Source organism: Elephantulus edwardii, unplaced genomic scaffold (genome assembly GCF_000299155.1).
Source record: "Elephantulus edwardii isolate Elephantulus edwardi_28Jun2011 unplaced genomic scaffold, EleEdw1.0 scaffold00223, whole genome shotgun sequence".
In the NCBI taxonomy this organism is placed as follows: domain Eukaryota; kingdom Metazoa; phylum Chordata; class Mammalia; order Macroscelidea; family Macroscelididae; genus Elephantulus; species Elephantulus edwardii.
In genome coordinates, this window is record NW_006399973.1 from 3,708,210 (window position 1) to 3,731,360 (window position 23,151).

Consider the following 23,151-nt stretch of genomic DNA (forward strand, 5'->3'; position numbering starts at 1 on the left):
TTTGTACAAGAAATTTAACACATTCTGTACAATTTCTTCACTTTGCTGTCATCATTTGTACAAACTCTTCATAGTTTACTTGCCCATCACCATCAATATCTGCTTCCCTGATCATTTCATCAACCTCTTCATCTGTTAACTTCTCTCCAAGGTTTGTCATCACGTGATGTAGTTCTGCTGCACTAATATAGCCATTGCCATCTTTATCAGACACATGGAATGCTTCTCTAATTTCTTCTTCACTATCTGTATCTTTCATTTTTCTTTCCATCATTGTCAGAAATTCCAGGAAGTCAATTGTGCCATTACCATCAGCATCTACTTCATTAATCATGTCCTGTAATTCTGCTTCTGTGGGATTTTGCCCAAGAGACCTCATTACAGTACCCAATTCCTTTGTTGTTATAGTTCCATCACCATCCTTGTCAAATAGTGAAAAGGCTTATTTGAATTCTGCAATCTGCTCTTCAGTCAGTTGGTCAGCCATGCTGCAAGCACCCCTGCTCTCCGAGACGCGACCACACAACCACTCAGCTCGCTCGCTCCACTCGGACTAATAATCAAAATTAATTTTTTTTTAGATAATAAAGATTTCTGTAGAATTGTTGTTGTTATGTGCAACCCATTATGATCCTGTGTACAGCAGCTCTGAATCCAACCCTGTTGAGCCACTCCTGCTGACTCTAACACACCTACCCTCATTGCCCAAGTTACTGTATCAATCCATCTCCTCCAGGGTCTTCATTTCCTGCACTGTCCCTCCGCCCTTCTGAGCATGATGTCCTTTGCTATGAAGCAGTCTCTCCTGGCCATGTGCCCAAAGTATGTGGGACAAAGCCTCAAAATTCTAACTTCCAAAGAGAAACTTGGGTTTCACTCTCTCCAAAACAGACCTATTTGTTTTGTTGGCAGTCCATGGTATATTCAAGACTTTTCCAGCACCACAGTTCAAAGGCACCAATTCTTCTCTGCCATCCTTAGTCATTGTCCAGCTCTCTGATGCATAGTAAGTAATTGTGAAGACCATGGCCTGGATTAGGCACACCTTAGTCTCTAGACTGACATTGTTGCTTTCAGCACTCTGGAGAGGACTGTGGCAGCAGATTTTCCCAATGCAATTTGTCTTTTGATTTCCTGACTGCTGGTGTTAAGCGTGTTGGTTATAGAGCTGAGAAAGCTTGTAGTGTCATATCTGGCTGGAAGATGCCTGTGGTGCTGAAGTGGGTGGATGAAGCATAGTTTCTTTACATTCACACAATTATACCAGTGACCACCAGATGGCAGCATGCACTAAAAGTAGGATGTCAACTTCTTGGGAGAAGTCAAAACATTAAGGGAGCTCTGGGGGAGTTGCTTTGCTATGGGCAAAAGCACACAGTTCTGTCCCACCTGCTGCTTCATGGGAGAAAGATGAACATTCTTCTCCTATATGAGTTACAGTCTTAAAAACCTGCTAGAGAGTCAGCTATGAATTTGTTCTGACTTGATGGCACATACCATCACCACTAAACCTCAAGTTGTAGTGAGTAAGGAGCTGCAATGCCAAGCCAAAGGCAGGTGGTTTGAATTCACCACCTGTTTCAAGAGACAAAGATAGGGAATCTCTTCCTGTGTAATTTAGTCACTATAGGATCAGCTCTAGTTGATTTTGACTCGATGGCAATGAGAGAGACTTAAAATTCAGGAGCGCAGAAAATGTAGGCTGGCACAAAGTTACCTTTATCAAAGCCATGATTGAGAGATATTTGCTGTATTTGTTAAAATAAATATTAATTTTTGGTTATTTGGTCATGATAAGAGTTAATATTTTAAAGAGGATTGCATTAACAGAATCTTCTCTTCTCTCGGCATGCAGGGAGCTGAGCGGAAAATCAGGGATGAAGAACGAAAACAGAGCAAAAGAAAAGGCAAGTGTTTTGACCCCAGCTCCCAGTTGAATGCCTGTAAGTAGAAATAGTTCCACCAAGCATTTAAGACCTTTTCCACTCAGAACAGTGCCTTGGATGTTTTTACTGCTCAGAATGGATGTGTAAAATGGGTGAATTAAGCCCTTTTCTTGTGGCCAATAAGAGAGAGTCTTGAAATTTTCTTTTCCCTTCAGAGCTGAGGCTTTTTTTGCCTGTCATTTCTAGCCCAGGTTGCTGGTTCCCATTCTGAAAAATATCATACGTTCCATCTGAACAGCTGCTTGTCCAGATTTTTAAAAAGCACATATTTGCGGAATTGGTAGGGCTTATGCACTTGGACATGTCACTAGGAAAGCTGTTTGTTTTAATATAACTAATGTTCATACAGAGGAGTTCTGAGGGCTTAGCCCATGGGGAGTTGACTGCTAATCCAAATGCTCACTGGCAGCTCGAGTTCAAAGGCAGCTCTCTAAGAGAGAAAGATAGGCAATCTCTTCCCAAGGATTTATAGCTTTGGAAACCCACTGGAGTCAATTTAGACTTGATGGCAATGAGTTAATTAGCGTTTTTGTATCCACAGAACTCTATCTCTAAACTAAAAAGGGAGGAAAAGCTTGTAGCATTTCACCTGCAGTGTGTGGGCTTCCAGCATATGTCCTTTGAATAGACTGGCTCAGCAGACATCTGCCCTGCAGCATGTTTGTTAGGATACTCCTTCTGGTGTCAAAGTGCAAGCGCCCAGTGTCCCTTCAGGGAACTGCTGATTAACTAGGCAGCCACATCACTAAGTACTCAGGGCCAGATTGTGGGGGAAGATGGAGTCTATAATTTAATAAAGTAAAAATTATAGTCATACTTAACTCTTAATCTCAGTGTAGAGCTCTGTGTGTTCTGAAGTTGACGGGTTCATTGCTGTTAGAATAGAAATGATCTAATGAGGACAGCTAAGGGGAAATTACTTTTAAATTATATTCATACAATTATAAATTTTAGCCTTTCAAGGTAAAAAAAGTCAGTATGCTTTGCCTGTGGTCCAGATTTTTCAGTTTTATATTTCTGTGTGTGTTTAAAGAAACATTTTTCTCGTGTTTATTTTAAAACATTGATCCATTGATAGGTATATAAACACACTTAATTTCTTCACATAAATGGATTTTTTAAAAAATATGATCTGCATTTTCTATTGGTACATTGTGTACCTGAAATTTCTGACACTGAGAAGGCGGTTCTGTCTAGCCTGTGTCCAGTCTATATATTATCTATTGACTGTCATGTCCTCTTTTTTCCCTTTCAGTTTCTGATGTTAAAGTTCCACTGCTTCCCTCCCACAAACGAATGGACATCACGGTTTTCAAACCCTTCATTGATCTTGATACTCAGCCTGTCCTCTTTATTCCTGATGTGCACTTTGCCAATCTTCAGCGGGGCACTCATGTAGGTAACCAATATCCCAGGGTTAGATGCAAGAGAGTAAATTATATCAAAAAGAAAGGGCTTAGCATTAATTCCTAGAAAATTTAAGTTAAGTTTTGGTAAGGTTTGATCAGAATTAAGGGGGAGATCTTTGAAACATTTAGGTGAGATGACATGGTAGCTTGCAATAGAATATTTAAACTTTGTTGGTTTGGAGTTTCAGTACCAAGCCTATCAACTTAATCCTCTTTCTTTGTTCTTTTAAAAAATCCAAAAGAGTAACAGGAGGTTTGAATCTATAACCTTATAAATATAATTTATATGTAAGACTTCCTAGATAACTCAAAATAGACTTTGGATAGAAAGGTAGTGCCAGCGGAGTAACTGGAGTTAATGACAGAGAGCACATCTGAAGGCTCTTTTCAGGGTATCAGTCACTGAATCATTGTTGGCACATGTAGTACAGCTATGTTTGGGCAAATAATGCTCAGTTTAAAAGTTGTCACACCCTGCCCTGCAGCAAATGCTCACTAGGGATAAGAACTTCAATAGAGTGATGCATGCTTTTTATGTCACATCAAATTAATACTAAGAAGATGGAATTGTAAAGACAGATTTATAAGGACTGAGATGGATTTGTAAGGACTAATGGATTTTCAGGGAACTCTGGTGGCATAGTCCATAGAGAGTTGTGCTGCTAACTTACAGGCTTTACTTCTCTGGCCGTTTGAATCCCCCAGCATCTCCAAAGAAGAAAGATGGCCAGTCTCTTCCCTGGCAATTTATAGCTTTAGAAAAATCCAGTGGAGGGCCAGCTGTGAGTCAGTTCTGACTTGACTGCAATGAGCTTTTCTGATTGGTTTTTCATAGTTTTTCTGGTAGTTCTTGGGAAGAACTCTTCCTTAGAGCAGGAGATGTAAGGACTGGCAAACTTTATTTATAAAGGGATAGTAAATATTTTGTTTTAAAAACAAAAAATCTCTGTCATGACTCTTCCATTTCTGAGTTCTAGTGCAAAACAGCCATAAACAAAATATAAATTAATGAACATAGCTGTGCACTAATACAACTGTACAAACAGCGGCCCCACCTTGTCTTTCTAGTTGCAGTTACCTCATCATGGGTTAGAGATATTCAAGATATCCATAAAATCTTGTTACAAAAAATAAGGCTAAAGGATTTTGTGATAGTTGATGAAATGAAAATTATTCTTATGGTGAAATGAAAATGATTCTTATTTAGGAATTTTTAAAAGGGATTTCTTATACTCAGACATATTCTGCATATTTTTCAAAAGCAATCTATTTTTTTGATCTTAGGTTCTTCCCATTGCTGCAGAAGAATTGGAGGGTGAAGGGTAAGATTTATGTTTTTATTTTAATAAAATATTTTATTATAAAGCAATCTCATAGAAAAATATGGTACGAATAACCTTTTCTTTTTTCCTGAGCCACTTGAGAGTAAGCTGCTGATGGTGACCTATTACTACCAAACATCTTTTTGTTGTTGTTAGGTGCTCTACAGTCAACTACTTACTCATCGCAACTGTTCAAAACCTTCCCCTAGCCTCACTATCTCTACCATGCCCAAACCTATTGTTGGAATCACTGTGTTACCGATCTTGAGGCTCCTCCTCTCTTTCACTGCCTCTACTTTCCCTTCTTTGATGTCTTTTTCGAAGCACTGCCCCTCCTGACCCATTATGCCCAAAATATTTGAGATGAAGTTTCACCAACCTTGCCTCTAAGGAGCACCTGGCTGCACTTCTTCAAGACAGACTTGTTTGTTCTGTTGGCAGTCCCTGGGATATTCAATACTCTTTGTCAACACAACATTTCAAAAGCTTCAGTTTTTCTCTCTTATTCATTGTTCAGTTATTCACATGCATACAAAGTAGTTGATAATTACCATGGCATGGATCAGACACACCTTAGTCTTTAACCTTGTTCTTTAATGCTTTAAAGAGGTCAGCAGATTGGCCTGGTGTAGCACATCTTTTCATAACTTCTGCAATCAGAGTATTGATTGTGGATTCAGTAAAATGAAACCTTTGACTTCAGTCTTTCTCTGTCTATCATGATGTCTTAGAGAAAGTGCAGCCACTTTTGCCTCCTTGGAGGTAAAGATGACAAAGCTAGGAGATGCTGTGCCTTGGAGAGAGACATCATGCTTGGAAATGTGGAGGGTCAGTGAAAGAGAGCTAGACCCTTGAAGAGATGGATTGGTGGAACAGTGGGCTCAAGTGTGGCAGAGATGAAGAGGACCTCACAGGATAAGACAGAGTTTAAATCTGTTGTTCATAGGGTCACTGTAAGTCATACTTGACTCAACAGTACCAAAATCCCAGCAACATGATGATGTTGCCTTTTGGTCCAGCATTTTTGTTTCTTTAATGTTGAAGTGTAGCCTATATTGATTGAAAGCTGTAGTTAGATCTTCATGAGTAAGTGCTTCCATTTTTCTTCACTTTCTGCAAGCAAGGTTGTGTCATCTCTGCATAATAGAATATAGTTGTTGCTGAGTCTTTCTTCAGTCCTGATGCCACATGCTTCATATAGTTCACCTCAAATTATTTGCTCAACATACAGATCGACTAGGTATGGAGAAGGAACAACCTTGACACACACATTTCCTGACTGTAAACTGTGCAGTATCCAGTTTCTCTGAACAACTACTAGTCTGTGTACAAGTTTTGCATGAGCATTAAATGTCTCAGGTTCCAATTCTTATCAAAGTTACCCATAATTTACAATGGTCCACATACTTTGCATACTGTAGACAAGTACATTCTCTTATATGATTGTCAAAAGTAGGATATTAACCTTGATACCATAGAATCGTCAGACTCATTCAGGTTTTGCCAGCTACTCCAGTAATGTCCTTAATTAGTGAAAAGGATCCACTTCAGAATAACATGCTGTAATTGTCCCAGTTCTTTTATCTTCTTCCATCTAGAAAGATCTCTCCTTAACTTTTTTGACCTACTGCTTGACAATTCAAGTCAGTCATTTGTAGACTCTCATTTTGGGGCTGCTGTTTTCTCATGGAGCAGATTGAAGTTAGGTATTTTTGCCAGGAGGATCATAGAAGTACTCCTCTTTGATGCTCTCACTGTATCCTGTCAGATGACACACAGTTTTAATTTGTCTATCTACTGATGACATTTACTCTTAATTACTTGGTTAAGATTCCTTGTGTCTGCCAGGTTTCTCCTCTGTGAAGTTATTCTTTTTACTTTTGCAATGTGTATTTTTCATAGGACAGTAATTTTAAATTTTTTTTAAAAAATTGTTTTATTTCTTAATTTATTTACATAGTAAGCACCTACAAGTTTCTGTTTACATTTATGTTCAAATTATCTGTAAACTGGTCAGTAGGAGAAACCCTTCAGGTTGACTCCTGGGTTTCTTGGGGATTTATCCCAGCCTCATTTTTTGAGCACTTCCTTGCTTTCAGCCACAAGGTGTCCTTGCCTCTTTTCCCTTCCACAGTCCTGAAATCAGCTTGTGCTCCAAGGGAACTCTGGTTTCTTACTATGGAGAATGGCTTTTGGAATCCTCGATCAGTACCCTGTGTATGCTCATTGCTGTTAAGGGATCCTGCTTCTCCCTCTTGTGAGCAGCCCCTTCCTCCTGCGTGGGCTCTGACTTCCATGCCAGGCAGCCTCCTTCTCTTATGCTCTGCCTACCCTCATGAGGATTGAGGACTGCCATGTTGGTCCATCATTGTGCCCCAGCTCCTCTTTTATTCAGACCTCAACCTTCTGTCCCCATCTGATTCTCCTTGTTGTTATGTGGCATCAAGTTGACAACTCATAAGGACCTTATGACAACGGATCTGAGCCCTGCCCTATCCTATGCTGTCCTCACCATCTCTGACATACTTAAGCCTATTGTTACAGTTACTTTGTCGGTCCATCTTGTTTAGGATTCTTCTCTCTTACGCTGACCCTCCACCTCTCCAGGCATGTGTGAAGCATGCCTCCCTCCATGAAGCATTCTAGTTTCACTTTCTAACCAAAACATCTTTGTTTGTTCTTTTGGCAGTCCATGGGATATTCAGTATTCTTCTCCAATATCACACCTCAAGACATTGATTCTTCTGCCATCTTTATGCATTGTCCACCTTTCAAATGCATAGCAAGTAATTGAAAAGACCATGGCTTGGACAAGGTGTACCTTAGTTTTTAGGATTTAATTTTCCAGAAAAGGGGATTATTGTGTTTTTTTAAATCTCCTACTTTTCTTCTTGAAACTAGCCTGCCTTTCCAAAAAGTGTACTGGGATGCAAAGTGCCAGGTTTTAAAGTCATATAAACATTAACATTTTATAATTATGTAACTTTGTGAAAATTATTCTGAGCCTCAGTTTTTAAACTGGTGAATGAGACTGTCTTATACAGTGGTTACAAGGATTAAATTGAGATGTACACTTCCCATAACTCAGTACTCAGTAAAAGCTGAATAAATTTTATCATTATTTTAGTATAATCCTCTTTTGAAAATTTGGGGCACCCCAGATATTCAGATAGCTATCTTTTCTGCTTCCTGGGCCTTGTTTACGATACAGTTTGTATTGTCCTTATTTGTACATTGCCCAGATCATTCTGCAAGTTGTGCATTCCATCTTGGTCCTCATTCATTTAAATACTGCTCCCTTCCTTACCACATTGGTTATACACAGCAATCTGGTCATCATAGTGACCTTTTGAAAACCAAAGTTAAACTGGTGCAAAATAAATGGTGACTCAAAGCAGATTCTGGTATAAAAGAAATACTAGTGGAGTTTGCCTGGTAGATAGCCTTTTTTAAAAATACTGGTTTGCATACAAAATTCACGTACACTGTGTTTTAGAAAATGAATCCCCATTGATCTATGCCCACCATTACGCTGACTTTTGAGGTCTCCACTGGATCTCTCCTATTCTTTTACCCTATCCCTCCACCCAAACTCTGTGATCCTGTAATTTCCCCCTGCCCACCTTCAGCACCCTGGCTCCCTCCACTTCTCCCTTGGGCTCTCATACACGTCTTACTAGATATCCTGCTGTTTTTACAATAATGGTCTTATGCAGTATTTGTCCTTATGAGATGCAGTATAATGCTCTCCAGCCTCTCCCATGTTATGTAGCATTTTTCTAAATTGTTGCTCCTGAGTCCTACGTAATATTCTATCATGTGAATGTACCACAATTTCTCAATCCATTCATTTGTTGATGGACATTTGAACTGTTTCATGTTCTTGCAATTGTGAATAATGTTGCTATGAACATCAGTGTACATTCCTAGCAGTGGAATGACTGGATCATATGGAATTTCTATGTTCAACTTTTTGAAGAAACACCAAATTGCTTTCCAGACTGGTTGTACCATTTTACAATCTCACCAACAATGTAATGTATAAGAGTTCCTATCTTTGCACATCCTCTCCAACATTTATCACTTGGTGTCCTCTTAAATTTTGCCACTGCTACTGGGGTGAGATGTATCTCTGTGTAGTTTTGCTTTGCATATCTTTGTAGTTTTGATTTGCATCTTTCTTATTGCCAGTGATTTTCAGCATTTCTTCATGTGTCTGTTGGGCATCCAAATGTCTTCCTCTGTGAAAAGTTCTTTCCATGTGTCTTGCCCATTTTATAATTAGGTAGGTTATCAATCTTTTTTTTTTGAGACCATATAGTATTCTGTAAACTTTTGTTATGAGACCCTTGTCTAAAACTGTTTTTTCTCAATCAGCCGATTGTCTTTTCATCCTATGGAAAAAGTTTTTGATGTACACAAGGACTTAATCTTTAGAAGGTCCAGTTCATTGATGGATATTAACTTCTCCTGGTTGTGCTTTTCTAGCTATATTTGTCAGCCTCTTTATACCATAGGCTAGGCTTTCTAAGTTTTGTCCTGTTTTGTCTCATGATCTTTATGGTTTTGAGCTTTACCCCTAGGTATTTGATTCACCTTAAGATGATTTTTGTGTATGGTGTAGGTATGGGTCCTGCTTCACCTTTCTGCAGGTAGTGGTTCAGTTTTGCCAGCACCATTTGCTGAAGATGGTGAATAGTCTTAAAAACAAAGTTTAAGACTTTTCTGTGACTTTATTAACCCAAAACCACTGCTAATGAGTGGATTCCAGCTCATGCCAACCCTCTGCTGGGTTTCTGAGACTATATATTTTATGGGAAGAGGTTGCCTGTCTTGCTCCCTGGAAGCAAGTGGTAGGGGCAAACTACTGCCCTTCTGAGTAGCAGTGCTCCGTGTAACACATGCTTCATCAGGGTTCTTTAACAGTTAAGTGGATGCGCTCAGGTATTTTAATACTTAATATTTTTGGCATGAGTTTATTGAATGCATTCCTTGCTTTGCATAGCCTTTTAACTTTTATTCCATTCTGTTGAGCTGTCTATCCTTTTTTAAATTTTATTTCTTTTTCCTGCTACTTCCCCCTACTACCATATACAACTTTATCTTGGGTCTCTTCTAATATTGTCAAAATAATTCATAAACAATAATGCAGAAACTTGACTTTAGTGCAGTTACTTCTTTTTTTTAAAGTATCCATCCCATTTAACACCATTGACTAATACCTACTTGTCTGTTCTTTGAAGAAAGGATACTATGGCAGTGTTGGTTTTCTCCTTCTAATTATATCTTCTCTGTCGTCCTCACTGGTCTTATGCATGACACTAAATATAGGCTTTCTATAATTTTCATTCATTTTAGCTCTTTGCTTTCCTTCACTAGCAATCCATTCCTAAAATTTAGACTATCATTTTGGGGTACATCCACAAAGTTAATGCCTACCCTACTATTTCTCTATAAAGAGTTAGTTCTACTCTGCCACTTTCATTCTTTGAGGGGGGTTTTGCTATAAATCCTACAGATCATTTTATTGAATGCTGCTAGAGTGTTATGTGGTAGAAACCAAGACAGACTGGATAATATTTAATGCCCAACTCCTATTTGTTAAGTGCTCAAAACCAAGCAGTCACAGTCTTTAGTTTTCTGTTATTTTACTACTTTCTTTTCACCCACAATCACCAACAGTCCTTAGAATATGTGCTTATGATAAGTGGTCAGAGAAGTCATTTTTCCTGGATTCACTCTTTCCTTTTTATTTCTACTACACTCATTATATACCGTTGGGTTGACTGATATTGTTAGATGCCTTCACATTCATAATGCTGATTTATAGTGACCGTGTGTACGACAGAGCAAAACACTGCCTACTCCTGCATCCAGCTGTGTTTGAGCTCATTGTTGTAGCCACTGTCAGCCCCTCTTGTTGAGGGTCATCTTCTTTTTCCTGACTTTCTATTTTACCAAGCACAGTGCCTTTCCCCAGAGGGTGGCCCCTCCTTATAACACACTCAGTGTCTGTGAGAAGTCTCGTCATCGTCTGTTCTTAGAAGCATTCTGTCTGTACTCTTTCAAGACACTTAGTTTGCACTTTTGGTAATCCTTGTATTTTCTGTATTCTTCACTAGCACCACAATTTAAAGCATCGGTTCTTCTTCAGTCTTGTTTTTCTTCACTGACATCTTTCACATGCATTTGAGCTAATTTAAAATGCCATGGCTTGGGTCAGGCACACCTGAGAGTTCAAAAGTGACATCTTTTCCCTTTAGTACGTCGAAGAGCAGTTTTAAGCCGAGGCCCCACACTCAGTACTTTATATTGATTTCTTGAGCTGCTTCCTTGGGTTGTTGACTGTCGATCCAAGTGAAATGAAGTCCTTAAAATTGTCAGTCTTCTCTCCACTCACTGTGACACTGTTTACTAGTTTAGTTGGGAAGATTTTTTTTTTCTTTAGGTTGAGATATAACCTACATTGACGGCTGTAGTCTTTGTTTTCATCTGTGCAGTACAAGTTGTTTAAGAGTCTTCCGTCAATCCTGGTGTTGCACTCTTCTTCATATAATGTCCATTGGCAATACTTGTACACTTAAAACCCATATCATCATATACTGTATTTACTCCAGAAATAACCTGGGGGTTTTTATTTCTTTTTAATTGCCTCTAGGAGTCCCCTCCATTCTTTACCATATACCCATATACTTTGGTTATATCTCTCTCTCTTTTTTTTTATTATAAAACTGTGAACAATTGTCTGTTCTTACACCAAAGCGTTCTGCCCAAGCTGGCCTGTCCTTGCATCTCCTCTCAACTTCCCCAACCCTTTTAATCCCCTCAGTGCTCTCTCCTTTGTTACTGCCTGTGCACAGTTAGCTCAGATCCTACCTACTCCATAAAATTTTCATGAAAAGAAACTCTCTGTCCTTGAAAGCAGATTGACTTAGCATAAGAGCAATGGAGTCTATTTGGCAAGAAACCTGAGTTGTAGTCTGTGCATCCCGGGATGATTCTGTAAGTGCATTTCCCTGGCTCTCAGATTTTTCATTCACAAAATGAGGAGGCTGGAAGATAAAACAAAAATGAAGCTAAGTCTAAAATGCTGTGATGTATCTCTGCTCTTTGCTGATGCCATTGATTTGGTACTTGGCATTACATTTGAAGCCACTAATTGCATGTTTTGGATTGATTGCAGATCTAACATGAAAAGGGGTCCATATGGAGCGGAAGATGACTTCACCTCCCCACCTTCTGCTAAACTGACTCGGATAGAAGAACCAAAGAGAGGTGTGTTGTTTTAGATGTCTTATTGGAAATTTTAAACTAGATATGAATTTTGAATCTGTGAAGAACATGAAAGACTCAGATCTTGTCTAGTTTCACTCCTGTGAATGTTCTTTTATGAGACAAATATCTAATATGTGTTTGAACTATAGCAGGGCTAAAAGAACATTTGAAAACAGTTACTTTAACCTAATGTAAAATTTTGATAAATTTTATGTTGATTGACTTTTTTATGTGAATATGTGCACTTATTTGTGCCAGTACTTGTTGATGTTTTCTTATTTTGCTTATATGGATTAACTTTGCCATCCTCCCCCGTGCATTTTCTTTTTAACCTCCCTATTTCTGATTGGGGTTTAGTGCTGCTGTATGTTCGAAAGGAGTCAGAAGAAGTCTTTGATGCCCTGATGCTCAAGACTCCATCTTTGAAAGGCTTGATGGAAGCTGTAAGTATTACAAGCCTTTAAAAACTGAGTCTCAACTTGGATAAAATTACACTGAAAAATTTTATCACACTATCCAGGTTCATTTGTTGTACTGAAATCCTTAACTCCTTTCCTGAGTCATGGTGCTTTATTTATACCTGTGCTGCATCATATACTTTACCTGCCTTATTTGGTAGTTATTTGTTTGTATGTTTATCTCTTCCAATCAGACTACAAGACCCTCCAAGAGAGTTGGTAAATAAACATTCAGTAATTTCACTGAATTGAATGAACTTGTTATGTTGTTGTTATGTGCTGTTGAGTAGACCGTGTCAAACCGACCCTTTGAACAGATCAGAACTATGCCCCATCTTGCACCATCTTCATAATCTCTGACATACTCAACCCAATAGTTAAGGAGCATGTTGGCTTCTAATCATAAGACCACATGTCTCTGGAGGAATATGGGCAGTCCCCTCTCATTAAAGTTTGTTGTTGTTGTTGTTGTTGTTGTTACGTGCTGTCGAGTCACCTACAACTCATAGCGAGCCTATGTACAACAGCCCTAAACCCTGCTCTATCCTGAGCCAACCTTATTGTCTCTGACTCGTCTACCCCCTTTACCCCAGTCACTGAATCAATCCATCTCATCCGATGGTCTTCCTCTCCTGTGCTGTCCCTCTGCCCTCCCAAGCATGATGCCCTCCAAGGACATCCCTCCTTGCAGCATGCCCAAAGTTTGTCAGATGAAGCTTCAGAATCCTTGCCTCCAAGGAGCAGCCTCGCTTCACCCTCTCCTGGACAAACCTGTTTACTTTCTCTAAAACTCAGTGGAAGGTCACTATGAGTCAGAGTCTACCTGATGACAGGAAGTAGTGACATAGTTAAAATCGTATGTTCCCGCTTAGCTTGAGACTCCTTTTTTTTTTTTTTTAGCAAATCATTTACAAACTTTTTAATCAAAATCTTAAGAACATCATTTTGATGGTTCCCAACTCTTGTCTTTGAAACATCTGATCCCGGAAATCAAGGACTGCAGCCTTCAGTATGGACTAAGGCTCAACGTCAAGAAGACAAAGATTCTCGCCACTGGACCAATTGGCAGCATCAGGATGGATGATGAAGAGATTGAGAGTGTTCACAGCTTCACTTTGCTCGGCTCCACAGTTAACACTCTTGGTACCAGCAGTCAGGAAATCAAAAAGCGTATCGCGATGGGAAAGTCTGCCGTTAGGGACCTCTCAAACGTACTCACGAGCAACAGTGTCTCTCTGGAGACTAAGGTGTGCCTGATACAGGTCATGGTATTTGCAATCGCTTGTTATGCATCAGAGAGTTGGACAATGACTAGGGAGGACAGAAGGAGAGTGGATGCTTTTGAGCTGTGGTGCTGGAGAAGGGTACTGAATGTACCATGGACTGCCAGGAAAACAAACAGATCCATCTTGGAGAGGATTAAACCAAGCTGATCCTTGGAGGCAAGGATTCTGGGGCTTCGTCTGACATACTTTGGACATGTTGCCAGGAGGGACGGGTCCTTGGAGAGGGACATCATGCTTGGGAGGGTGGAGGGACAGCGCAGGAGGGGAAGACACTCTATGAGATGGATTGATTCGGTGACTGGGGTAATCGGGATGGGTGTGTCAGAGGTGGTGCGGTTGGCGCAGGATAGAGCAGGGTTTAGAGCTGTTGTGCATAGGGTCACTATGAGTCGGAAACGACTCGATGGCACATAACAACAACATCATGAATTAACTAAAAATATATTTGAAAAAATTCAGAGGTGTGACAGTGATGGCCATCAATCCTTCAGCAGGGCCTGAAGAGAGGATTTAAAGACAGGAAAACTGACAACAGAAGGAAAATGCTATGCTGATCTTCCGTGATGACTTTGCCCCTGCATAAAATTCAAGTGATAGTACTCGAGCTAGACACTTGGCCGCCTTGGCCCCTTTGGTAGTGTAACATGCTGTCAAGTCATCCTGACTCCTAGTGACCTTGTATTACTGCTCCCATCACCTTTCAGACTATGGTCTCTGAGGGAGCAAGTCTTTTCTGGTGGAGCTGCTGGTACACTCAAGCTGTCCACTTTGGTTAGCAGATGAATGCTTACCCAGTGCTCCATCAAAACGTCTTTTCGCCACTATAAATCTCAGAAGTCTTTGAACTCAAAGCATGGGTCTTAGGGGGCACTGCAGGTTTCCCATGGCTCTCTCAGACAGCTACAGTGGACCAAATTCATTTGGTAAGTATTTGTTAAGGGCCTGCTTCGTGACAGTTAACCTGTTTAGGCCCTAGAGTACCAAGAGTGCCTAATGGAGTTTACATTCTAGTTAGGAAGATTTGTTGCTGCTGTTGTTGTTATTAGGTGCCATTGAATACGACCCATAATGATCCTATGAACAACAGATCTGAATGCTGTTCTATCCTGTGCCATCCTCACACTTCCTGACATGTAAGAGCCCATCACAACAGTCACTGTGTCAGTCCACCTGGTTAAGGGTCTTCCTCTCCTTTGCTGACCCTCCACTCTTCCCAGCGTTATGTCCTTCTTCAAGGAATAGCACTTCCTAGCAACATGTCCAAAGTATGGGAGGCAAAGCCTCATCCTTGTTGCCTCCAAAGAGCATACTGGCTGCATCCTCTCCAAGACATACATGTTTGTTCTTTTGGCCGTCCATGGGATGTTCAGTGCTCTTCTCCAACTCCACAGCTCAAAGGCATCAATTCTTCTGTCATCCTTATTCATTGTCCAGCTTTCAGATAGTGTTAAAAATTGTATTAACACTAGAGGTTAGGAAGATAGGGAAAAAGAAAATATGCAAATTAATAATAACATGTAATTGTTACAAGGAGGAATGTGGCATCAGGATTAGAGGAACACTCATCAATAACCTGTGTTATGCAGATGACACAACCTCACTTACTGAAACTGAGGAGGAGCTGAAACGTTTGCTGCAGAAGGTCAAGGACTGTAGTCTTAAATATGGATTGAAGCTCAACATCAAGAAGACAAAGATCTTACCACTGGGCCAATTGGCAGCACCATGACAGATGGAGAAGAGACTGAAGTTTTTAACAATTTCAGCTTGCTTGGCTCCACAGTCAATATTCTTGACACCAACAGTCAGGAAATCAAAAGACAAATTGCTTTGGGGAAGTCTGCTGTCAGAGACTTCTCCACAGTGCTAAAGAGCAATAATGCCAGTCTAGAGATAAAGTGCACCCAATCCAGGCGATGGTCTTAGCAGTTATTTGCTGTGTGTGTGAGAGTTGGACAGTGACTAAAGAAGATGGAAAAAGAGTCAATGCCTTTGAGTTGTGTTGCTGGAAAAGAGTATTGAACATACCACAGATTGCTAAAAGAACAAATAGGTCTGTCTGGGAGAAACTAAGTTTCTCCTTGGAGGCTAGGATTTTGAAACTCTGTCTCACAAACTTCGAGCATGTGGCCAGGAGGGATCAGTCCTTGGAGAAGGACATCATCCTCGGAAGGGTGGAGGGACAGCGCAAGAGAGGAAGACCCTGGATGAAATGGATTGACGTGGTAGGTGGGGTAATGGGAGTAGGTATGTTGGAGACAGTGAGACTGGCTCAACATAAGGCAGGCTTCAGAGATATTGTACATAGGCTCACAGTGAGTTGCAGGCAATTGGTAAGTGTTATGAAGAAGAACAAAACTGGGTGAGAAGACAGTAAGGTTGGAGGGTACTGTTTAGTCTGTGAAGGGAAAGCTCAAGAGTCCACAGGTTTTTACCTCGCTATGTTCTCTTTCAACATTTATCACAACTAACAAGAACCATTGTGCTCCGTTTTCTGACTATAATTTTCTACTTTCTGTCATTTCTTAATTTATCTTTTTTATCTTTTTAACAACCTTTCAATTGTTGCTTAAGAATTACACAAACTCTTGATGATAGAAAGTGAGTGTGGAAAAGATTAAGACTTACTATATCTAATACAGCCTTTTCTCTTAGGGCTAGGTTTTGTAAATATGCAGTATAATATTACCAGTCATAATAGAAATGGCTTTTATAATGGTGCCCTGACCTCGAATTAGTATGACATTTTACAGTTTTGTAAAATGGTTGAAGAAGATAGGAAGTTTTCTCTTTGAAGGCCCTATTTTTTTAGAGCTGCTCTCTTTCCTGTTCCAGTTGAAACGGCAAGGGTCTCCATTTGGAAGTAGTCTAGACAACAATTCTAAATAAAGTGTTTAATCTGAGACTTCCTAGTAGACTAAATCAGCTATTTGTTCTTAGTGTAATTTATTCTTTCTCTTTAAAGATAGTCTCTGTGCTATGAAAGGACAACATCCAACGTTCACCCTGTAATAATTTCCCTACACTGCTGGTGAAGAGAGGCTGAGAACCACACAGCTGCAGCTATATTTAGCTGGGAGCCTTCATGATTTTGCAGGACACCTTCCTATCCTATGGAAAGACTGTAGAACTGGCAAAAAGTAGAGTTCTTGATTTGTGGTCCAAGATGGTTTTGATGCTTCTTTTGGACCATAGAATATTCAGCATTGTTGTTTTTTTGTTTTTTATAAATAGAGAATATAAAAGGGTTGTTTTCATTAAAAAGAAAAAAAATTCTGATATCACAGCATTGTTTTTTTTATTTTCCCATAGTTCTGTGTCTAAAATTATTAACTCTTCTTCTTGGACACTCTTTAATCTTCACAATAATCTTGTGATGTATTCAGTGAAAATCTCATTAATTAACTGAAAAGGGGATTCAGTGAGGTCAGGAAGATTAAGTGCTGATTAATGAGTTGGTTCCAGTTAGATTTGTTGACTCTAAAAAGAATCTTTATACTTTTGATCAAAATAGTATATTCACCTGGTTCTAGTTATAGATATTTTACTGTTTTATTTGACTATTTCTAGAGCTCTGGTGGCCTAGTCCACAGGGAGTTGTTCTGCTGACCCAAAGGCCACATCTCCCTGGTTGTGTGAATCCACCACTGACTCCTTCAGAAAAAGATGGACAATCTCCTCCCATGTGGTTTATAGCCTAGGAAACCCACTGGAGGGTCCACCGTGAGTCGGTTGCTGCTCAGTGGCAATATTGATGTTATATCTGACCCCCCTCCAGCAGGCTTTAAAATGCTGTATGGGGGGAGCTCTGGTGGCCTAGTGGTAAGGAGCTGCAACTACAATCCCAGAGGCGCATGGTTCGAATCCACCAGATGCTCTGCCGGGGAAGGAGAGACAATCTCCTCCTGTACCAGTCAGATCTGATTTGACGGTACACTCACACAAAAATAAATTAAAAAAAAGAAAATAAAATGCTGTATGGGAGGAGATCACACATCTCTTTACCATTACCAGCTGGGGGTATGTGTGTAAATACATATATATTCCTAGATATACACGTATAAATTTATATATATAACATCTGTTGGTTCACTTCTGTGAACTAGGAGAATTAAGAAGAACCTGATTCCAGGAACCTTAAATGTTAAACTCCTGAGGACATAGACTAAACTTGCATAGATTTCTGTATATGTATGCATTTTATAAAGCAGAATCCTTCATTACGTTTATGAGGCTGTACATTTTGATGGGAAGAGATTGCTCATATTTTTCTGTAAAGCAACTCCTGGATTTGAATTTGCAACCTTTCTGTTAACAGCCCAACACTTAACACACTGTACTACCAGGGCCCTTTACACATATCTTTTAAAAACCATGGTTGGTATATGTGTGACTATGCATACATGTATGTATGTGTTTATATGTATGTATGCATACAGTAAGTAGGCATTTTGTAAAGCCATGAAAACAATATTTTATAATTCTTTTTCTTTTCTCCTTTAGATCTCAGACAAGTATGATGTTCCCCATGACAAGATTGGGAAAATATTCAAGAAATGTAAAAAGGGGTGAGCATTGACTGGCATTTGTACTGTCTCTAAAGAACATTGTTCACATGCATTTGTGCCTAATCTAGAACAGTTATAGGAACATTAGTGCTGGAATGCGTGTTTTTCTTATTAAATTAGCCAGATAAAATTGATAATCCTGTCAATTTCTTGTGACTTCCCCCTGCCCCAGCATTCTAATGCTTAATATCTCTGAAGTGGCTCAAAATTCTAAAGCACATTATAGAATTTAAAAAGGATATAAATAATAGCCACTTCATTTATGAAATACCTGTCATGAACCAGGCTGTAATTAGGTACTTTAACGGTTGTCATTTAGTTTTCACATCGTCCTTCTGAGATGGACACTTATTGTCGTTTATAGACGAAATAGCCTAAAAAGCTTAAGAGGCATGTCTAAGGTGATACAGCGTGTGATTGGTGGAGTCAGGATTGGAATTTAATATTAATGGACTAAAGCCTCTGTTCTTTCTTGTTGTCTATGCTATTTGATATGGAGAAGCAGGACATAACAGAAGAATATTTTGGCATCAGTCTAAAGCAAATCCTAATGGGAATTTTCAGAGTGGCTATTGGAAAGAGTTGGACCTTATCATGGTTCCATTATAACTTGCCAAAGAAGATCAAGTAGATGAATTTTATCAACATGCTTTCTAAAGCAGAACAATTCTGCAGATTTATTTTACTTAAATGACATGGCTATTATTGTACTAACAATAATAATTTCACAGTGTGTTTTAAAGATGTTCTTATATATATTTGTTTTATTATAATAATTACCATTTATTGAGTGATTACAAAATACTAGAAATAATAAATAAGCTAATAATTCTTTTTTCTTTTTTATTAATTTCAATGAACATTTAAATAAGCTAATATTCTTTACTGTGTGCATTTCTAAATGCTTTCCTTAATTCCCTCATTTAATTTTCACATCAACTTTAAGAGATAAGAATTACTATTGCCTCGTTTTATAGATGAAGAAATTGATACTTTAAAAAATTGTTTTTTGTAATAGAATGGTTTTACCAGAATATTTGTCATATATTATGGCTAGAGGGCACACCCCCCCCCCAAGGAAATGTCACTTCCAGCTTATTAGCTACCCCTGTCAGTTCATAAAATGAGAGATAATTACATAGTGTCGGCCACAGTACTGAGAGTAATAGCTGACCCAGGGGACAATAATATCACCCATCACAACCCACCCCTTGTGGACATTGACAACTATACACATCACTTTAAAAAGTCATTACTTTTTATTATAAAGTCATACTTGCATCTAACATGGTACAACTGAAAACACTCTACTCCTGTATACATCATATATTTTATAATGAGTAATCTTAAAGGCACACAATTTGAAATCCACCAGCTGCACTGCAGGGGAAGATTGGCAGTCTCCTCCCATGCAGTTTACTGCCCCTGAAAGTCCACATAGCAAGTCAGCTGAGTCCATTTGGATTCAATGTTAAATCAAAACAACACCAGTAGGATAAAGGAAGGAAGAAAACAAATGTATTTACCATATACACATCTTTTATATATGCACAGCAAGGGGAAAAATATCCCCACCTCTGGGCCAATAGGCAACATCATGATAGATAGAGAAAAGATAGAAACTGTCAATGACTTCATCCTATTACTTGGTTCCACATTCAGCATTCTTGGTACCAGCTGTTAGGAAAGTCTGCAGTTAAGAACCTCTCCAAAGTCCTAGAAAGCAAGGATGTCAGTTTACAGACAAATGTATACCTGATCCAAACCATAATCTTCTCAGTTATTTGTTATGCATCTGAGAGTTGGACAGTGACTAAAGATAACTAATTGATGCCTTTGAGTTATGGTGCTGGAGGAGAGTACTAACTATCCCATGGACTGCCAAGAGAACAGATACAAATGTCTAGGAAAGGGTGCAGCCAGAGGGCTCTATAGAGGGAAAGATGGAGAAACACATGTGGAGCACATGCTTGGAGCATGTTGTTAGGAGGGGCTGGGCCTTGGAACAGGACACCATGCTTGGAAAAGTAGAGGCTTGGTGATGGAGGGGAAGACCCTCAATGAGATGGATTTGGCACAGTGACTATAACAATGGGCCCTAGTGTGACAAAAATTTTAAGGATGACAGAATAGGGTAGGGTTCAGATCTGTCATTGATAAGGTGGCTATGAGTCATAGTTGACTTGATGGTACCGAACAACAACAGCATGTGCATACATACTAATAAACAAGAGAGAAATTAATAAAAAATACAGTCCACATTTCTGCAAATTGTCATGTGCTTATAGTTAGAATGTATCAATATCTTCTTCCACTGTCCATTTGTATTCCTTGCTGTTTCATTTTCCCATCAACTCAAAGAGATAAGTGCTGTTATTGCCCTATTTTATTGATAAGAAAATTACACCTAGGGAGACTTAAATAATTTGTATTATGTGTTACATAGCTAGTAAGTGTCAAAACTATTATTAGTCTGACTCTAAAGCCCAGTAAATGACATTATTTTCTTTGTCTCTCTGTATTCAGGATCCTGGTAAACATGGATGACAACATTGTGAAACATTATTCCAATGAAGACACCTTCCAGTTGCAGATTGAAGAAGCAGGAGGATCATACAAACTCACCCTCACTGAGATCTAAAAGCCTACCTGTCCCTAATTCCCAATGAGTGAAATGAAGGTGTTCAGTAGATTTTATTGTTTGACAAACCACCGGTGTACACCAGTCAGCCACCTTCCAAACAGAGGTGCGTGTCAGAGGGAGAGAGTCCTTTTGAGTTTAAGATGGAACAACATTTGGCTTGAAGATAGCATTTAATATATTGCATTAATGTTTTCCATCTTAGAGAGAAATTCAATATGTTTGAGTTTTGTATACTATTTAAAATTAAAAATCAAATATTTGTTCTAAGATTTATAGCTCTGTGGCATCCACTTCCTAAACATGTCTCTGGAAACTCTTTGAACTTTTTTAAATGCCAGCAGTTGTAGAGGAGCTTCAGGCCTTTTGTTCATAGTGTTGCTATGAGTCATGCTCAACTTGAAAGCCGTCAACAGCAGGAGTCTGTAGGATATCTGCTACGTTATTTATAAAAAAATTTTGGATGCCTACTTTCTGTCTCTTTAGATTAGTGGACCTGCTCACTAATGGAAGTCAGAGAAAAAGCAGTAAGTGTGGCTTTGAGGAGTTAGAGCTTTGGCCTGAATTCTGTGTAACTGACTGCCTCCACTTAGCGGGAGTTGCATCTCAAGAGTATATGGATGAACCATATTCTCCCTTAACCTTGAATTCTCCAATTCATGTTTACTAAAACAGAGCATATCACTGAAATCTTCCTGGGCATGTCAACTGCCTTTCTTATGAAGAACTTAAATGGGTTACATACAATATGAAATCAGTTAAGATAAAGCTGCATTGTATATACGTGCAATATATTTTTGAAGGTCTATCTGTAAATGTGTACATACATGTCTTATATAAATATATAATATATAAATGTGGTGTGTCTGTGTACATATAGTAAAGATATGCAGTAAGATCTACCTTTAAACACTGTCCCCAGACGAAAGGTTAAGTTATTTTTTATAATTACGCCAGGCAGATAACAAACTTTTAGTGGAACCAAGTAAAAAGCTTTTATCTTTGTTTTTCTGAGCAAAAATTCGAAAGCATAGCAAAACCTCAAATTACAAGAGATTCTGTTTGCTACTGATAACGTTATCTGAATTTCTGCACTGTTTAATATATGAAGTAAAAACACTTCTGCAGTTGGTATGGGTTTGTGTATGTTTCTATAAAGAGTGAAGAAACACAAGCATATTGCGGTTATTGCATAACAAAGGATACAGTCCAAGATGGAATTCTTCCTGATGTTCCTGTTTGAAGATTTTTATCATTTTTTTGAACCTTCATCATGTTCTATCTTGTAACAATTCTATAAAGCACTCATGAATTTATGAGAAAATGTTTCTATGAGCAGGGGAGCATTGTACACATGTCTAAATACACTAAAATACTGAAAAATGTAAGTTTATCAAAGAAATAAAATCACAGGTATACTTAGGTTCAGGGAACTAGAATAGGTCATTTTATATGTAGGATAGATAGTTATATTCTTATGTTAAATATTTTAATGAAGTATGTGAACTAAATTGCTGGTTTTCTAATATATCATGGGACACGGGTCATATAACAATATTTTCTATTTTTGTTTTATGAAGTTGATTTTGTCTTGTTTATTATTTTTAATTGTATCATTGAAGATATATTTTAAACCGAAGCAATTAAATTTTATATGTCTATTTTGTAATATGTCTTTCTCATGTTACTCAATTTGGCTTTTATCCTCTCATTCAGTAAAGCAGTAAACTCTTAAAATATTAGCTAAAAAGAATCTATTTAGCATTTTCTCCTTTCAACATGTATATTTTTATTTCTTTCTTTTGGTTCATTTTCCTCACAAATGTTTAAAATGGTTCCAGTAATTGTTTAATAAAGGAGCTCTGAATAATTGTTTAAGTATTAACAAAATAATTACTAAAGCTGAAAACAGCTTGCAAAACTAAAATCTTCATGTCTTCACTAGTTAAACTTAGCACACATGTTCATTGTAAAATCTACCAGTAATGTTTAAATTCATCAAAATTTCTAAATCAAACACTATTCCAAGCATATTTACATACACCAGGGCCTAAATATGATGTTGTGAGGTGACCTGAAGTTAACTGCTGCTGGTAGAGACCTTATAAACAGCAGATGTGAACCTGGCACTACCCTTCCTGCACTGTCCTCAGGATCTCTGATGTGCTGTAGCCCCTTGTTAAAGGCACTGTGACAGTCCTTGTTGGATTAAACTTCTCTTTCTCTGATTCTCCACCTTTGCCCAT

General features: G+C 38.6%; 1 protein-coding gene across 1 annotated transcript in view; it reads left to right on the top strand.

The window, feature by feature from the left end:
* GRHL1 (grainyhead-like 1 (Drosophila)) overlaps positions 1–21,027 on the top strand; it is an 83,453-nt gene extending 62,426 nt beyond the window's left edge. Inside the window, exons 10-16 of the mRNA XM_006898206.1 lie at positions 1,856–1,907; positions 3,202–3,341; positions 4,640–4,677; positions 11,861–11,952; positions 12,310–12,395; positions 18,200–18,264; positions 20,791–21,027. Coding sequence (XP_006898268.1) covers positions 1,856–1,907; positions 3,202–3,341; positions 4,640–4,677; positions 11,861–11,952; positions 12,310–12,395; positions 18,200–18,264; positions 20,791–20,905 — 588 coding nt within the window. The 3' untranslated portion in view covers positions 20,906–21,027. The remainder of the gene's footprint in view (positions 1–1,855; positions 1,908–3,201; positions 3,342–4,639; positions 4,678–11,860; positions 11,953–12,309; positions 12,396–18,199; positions 18,265–20,790) is intronic.
* The last annotated feature ends 2,124 nt before the right edge of the window (positions 21,028–23,151 follow it).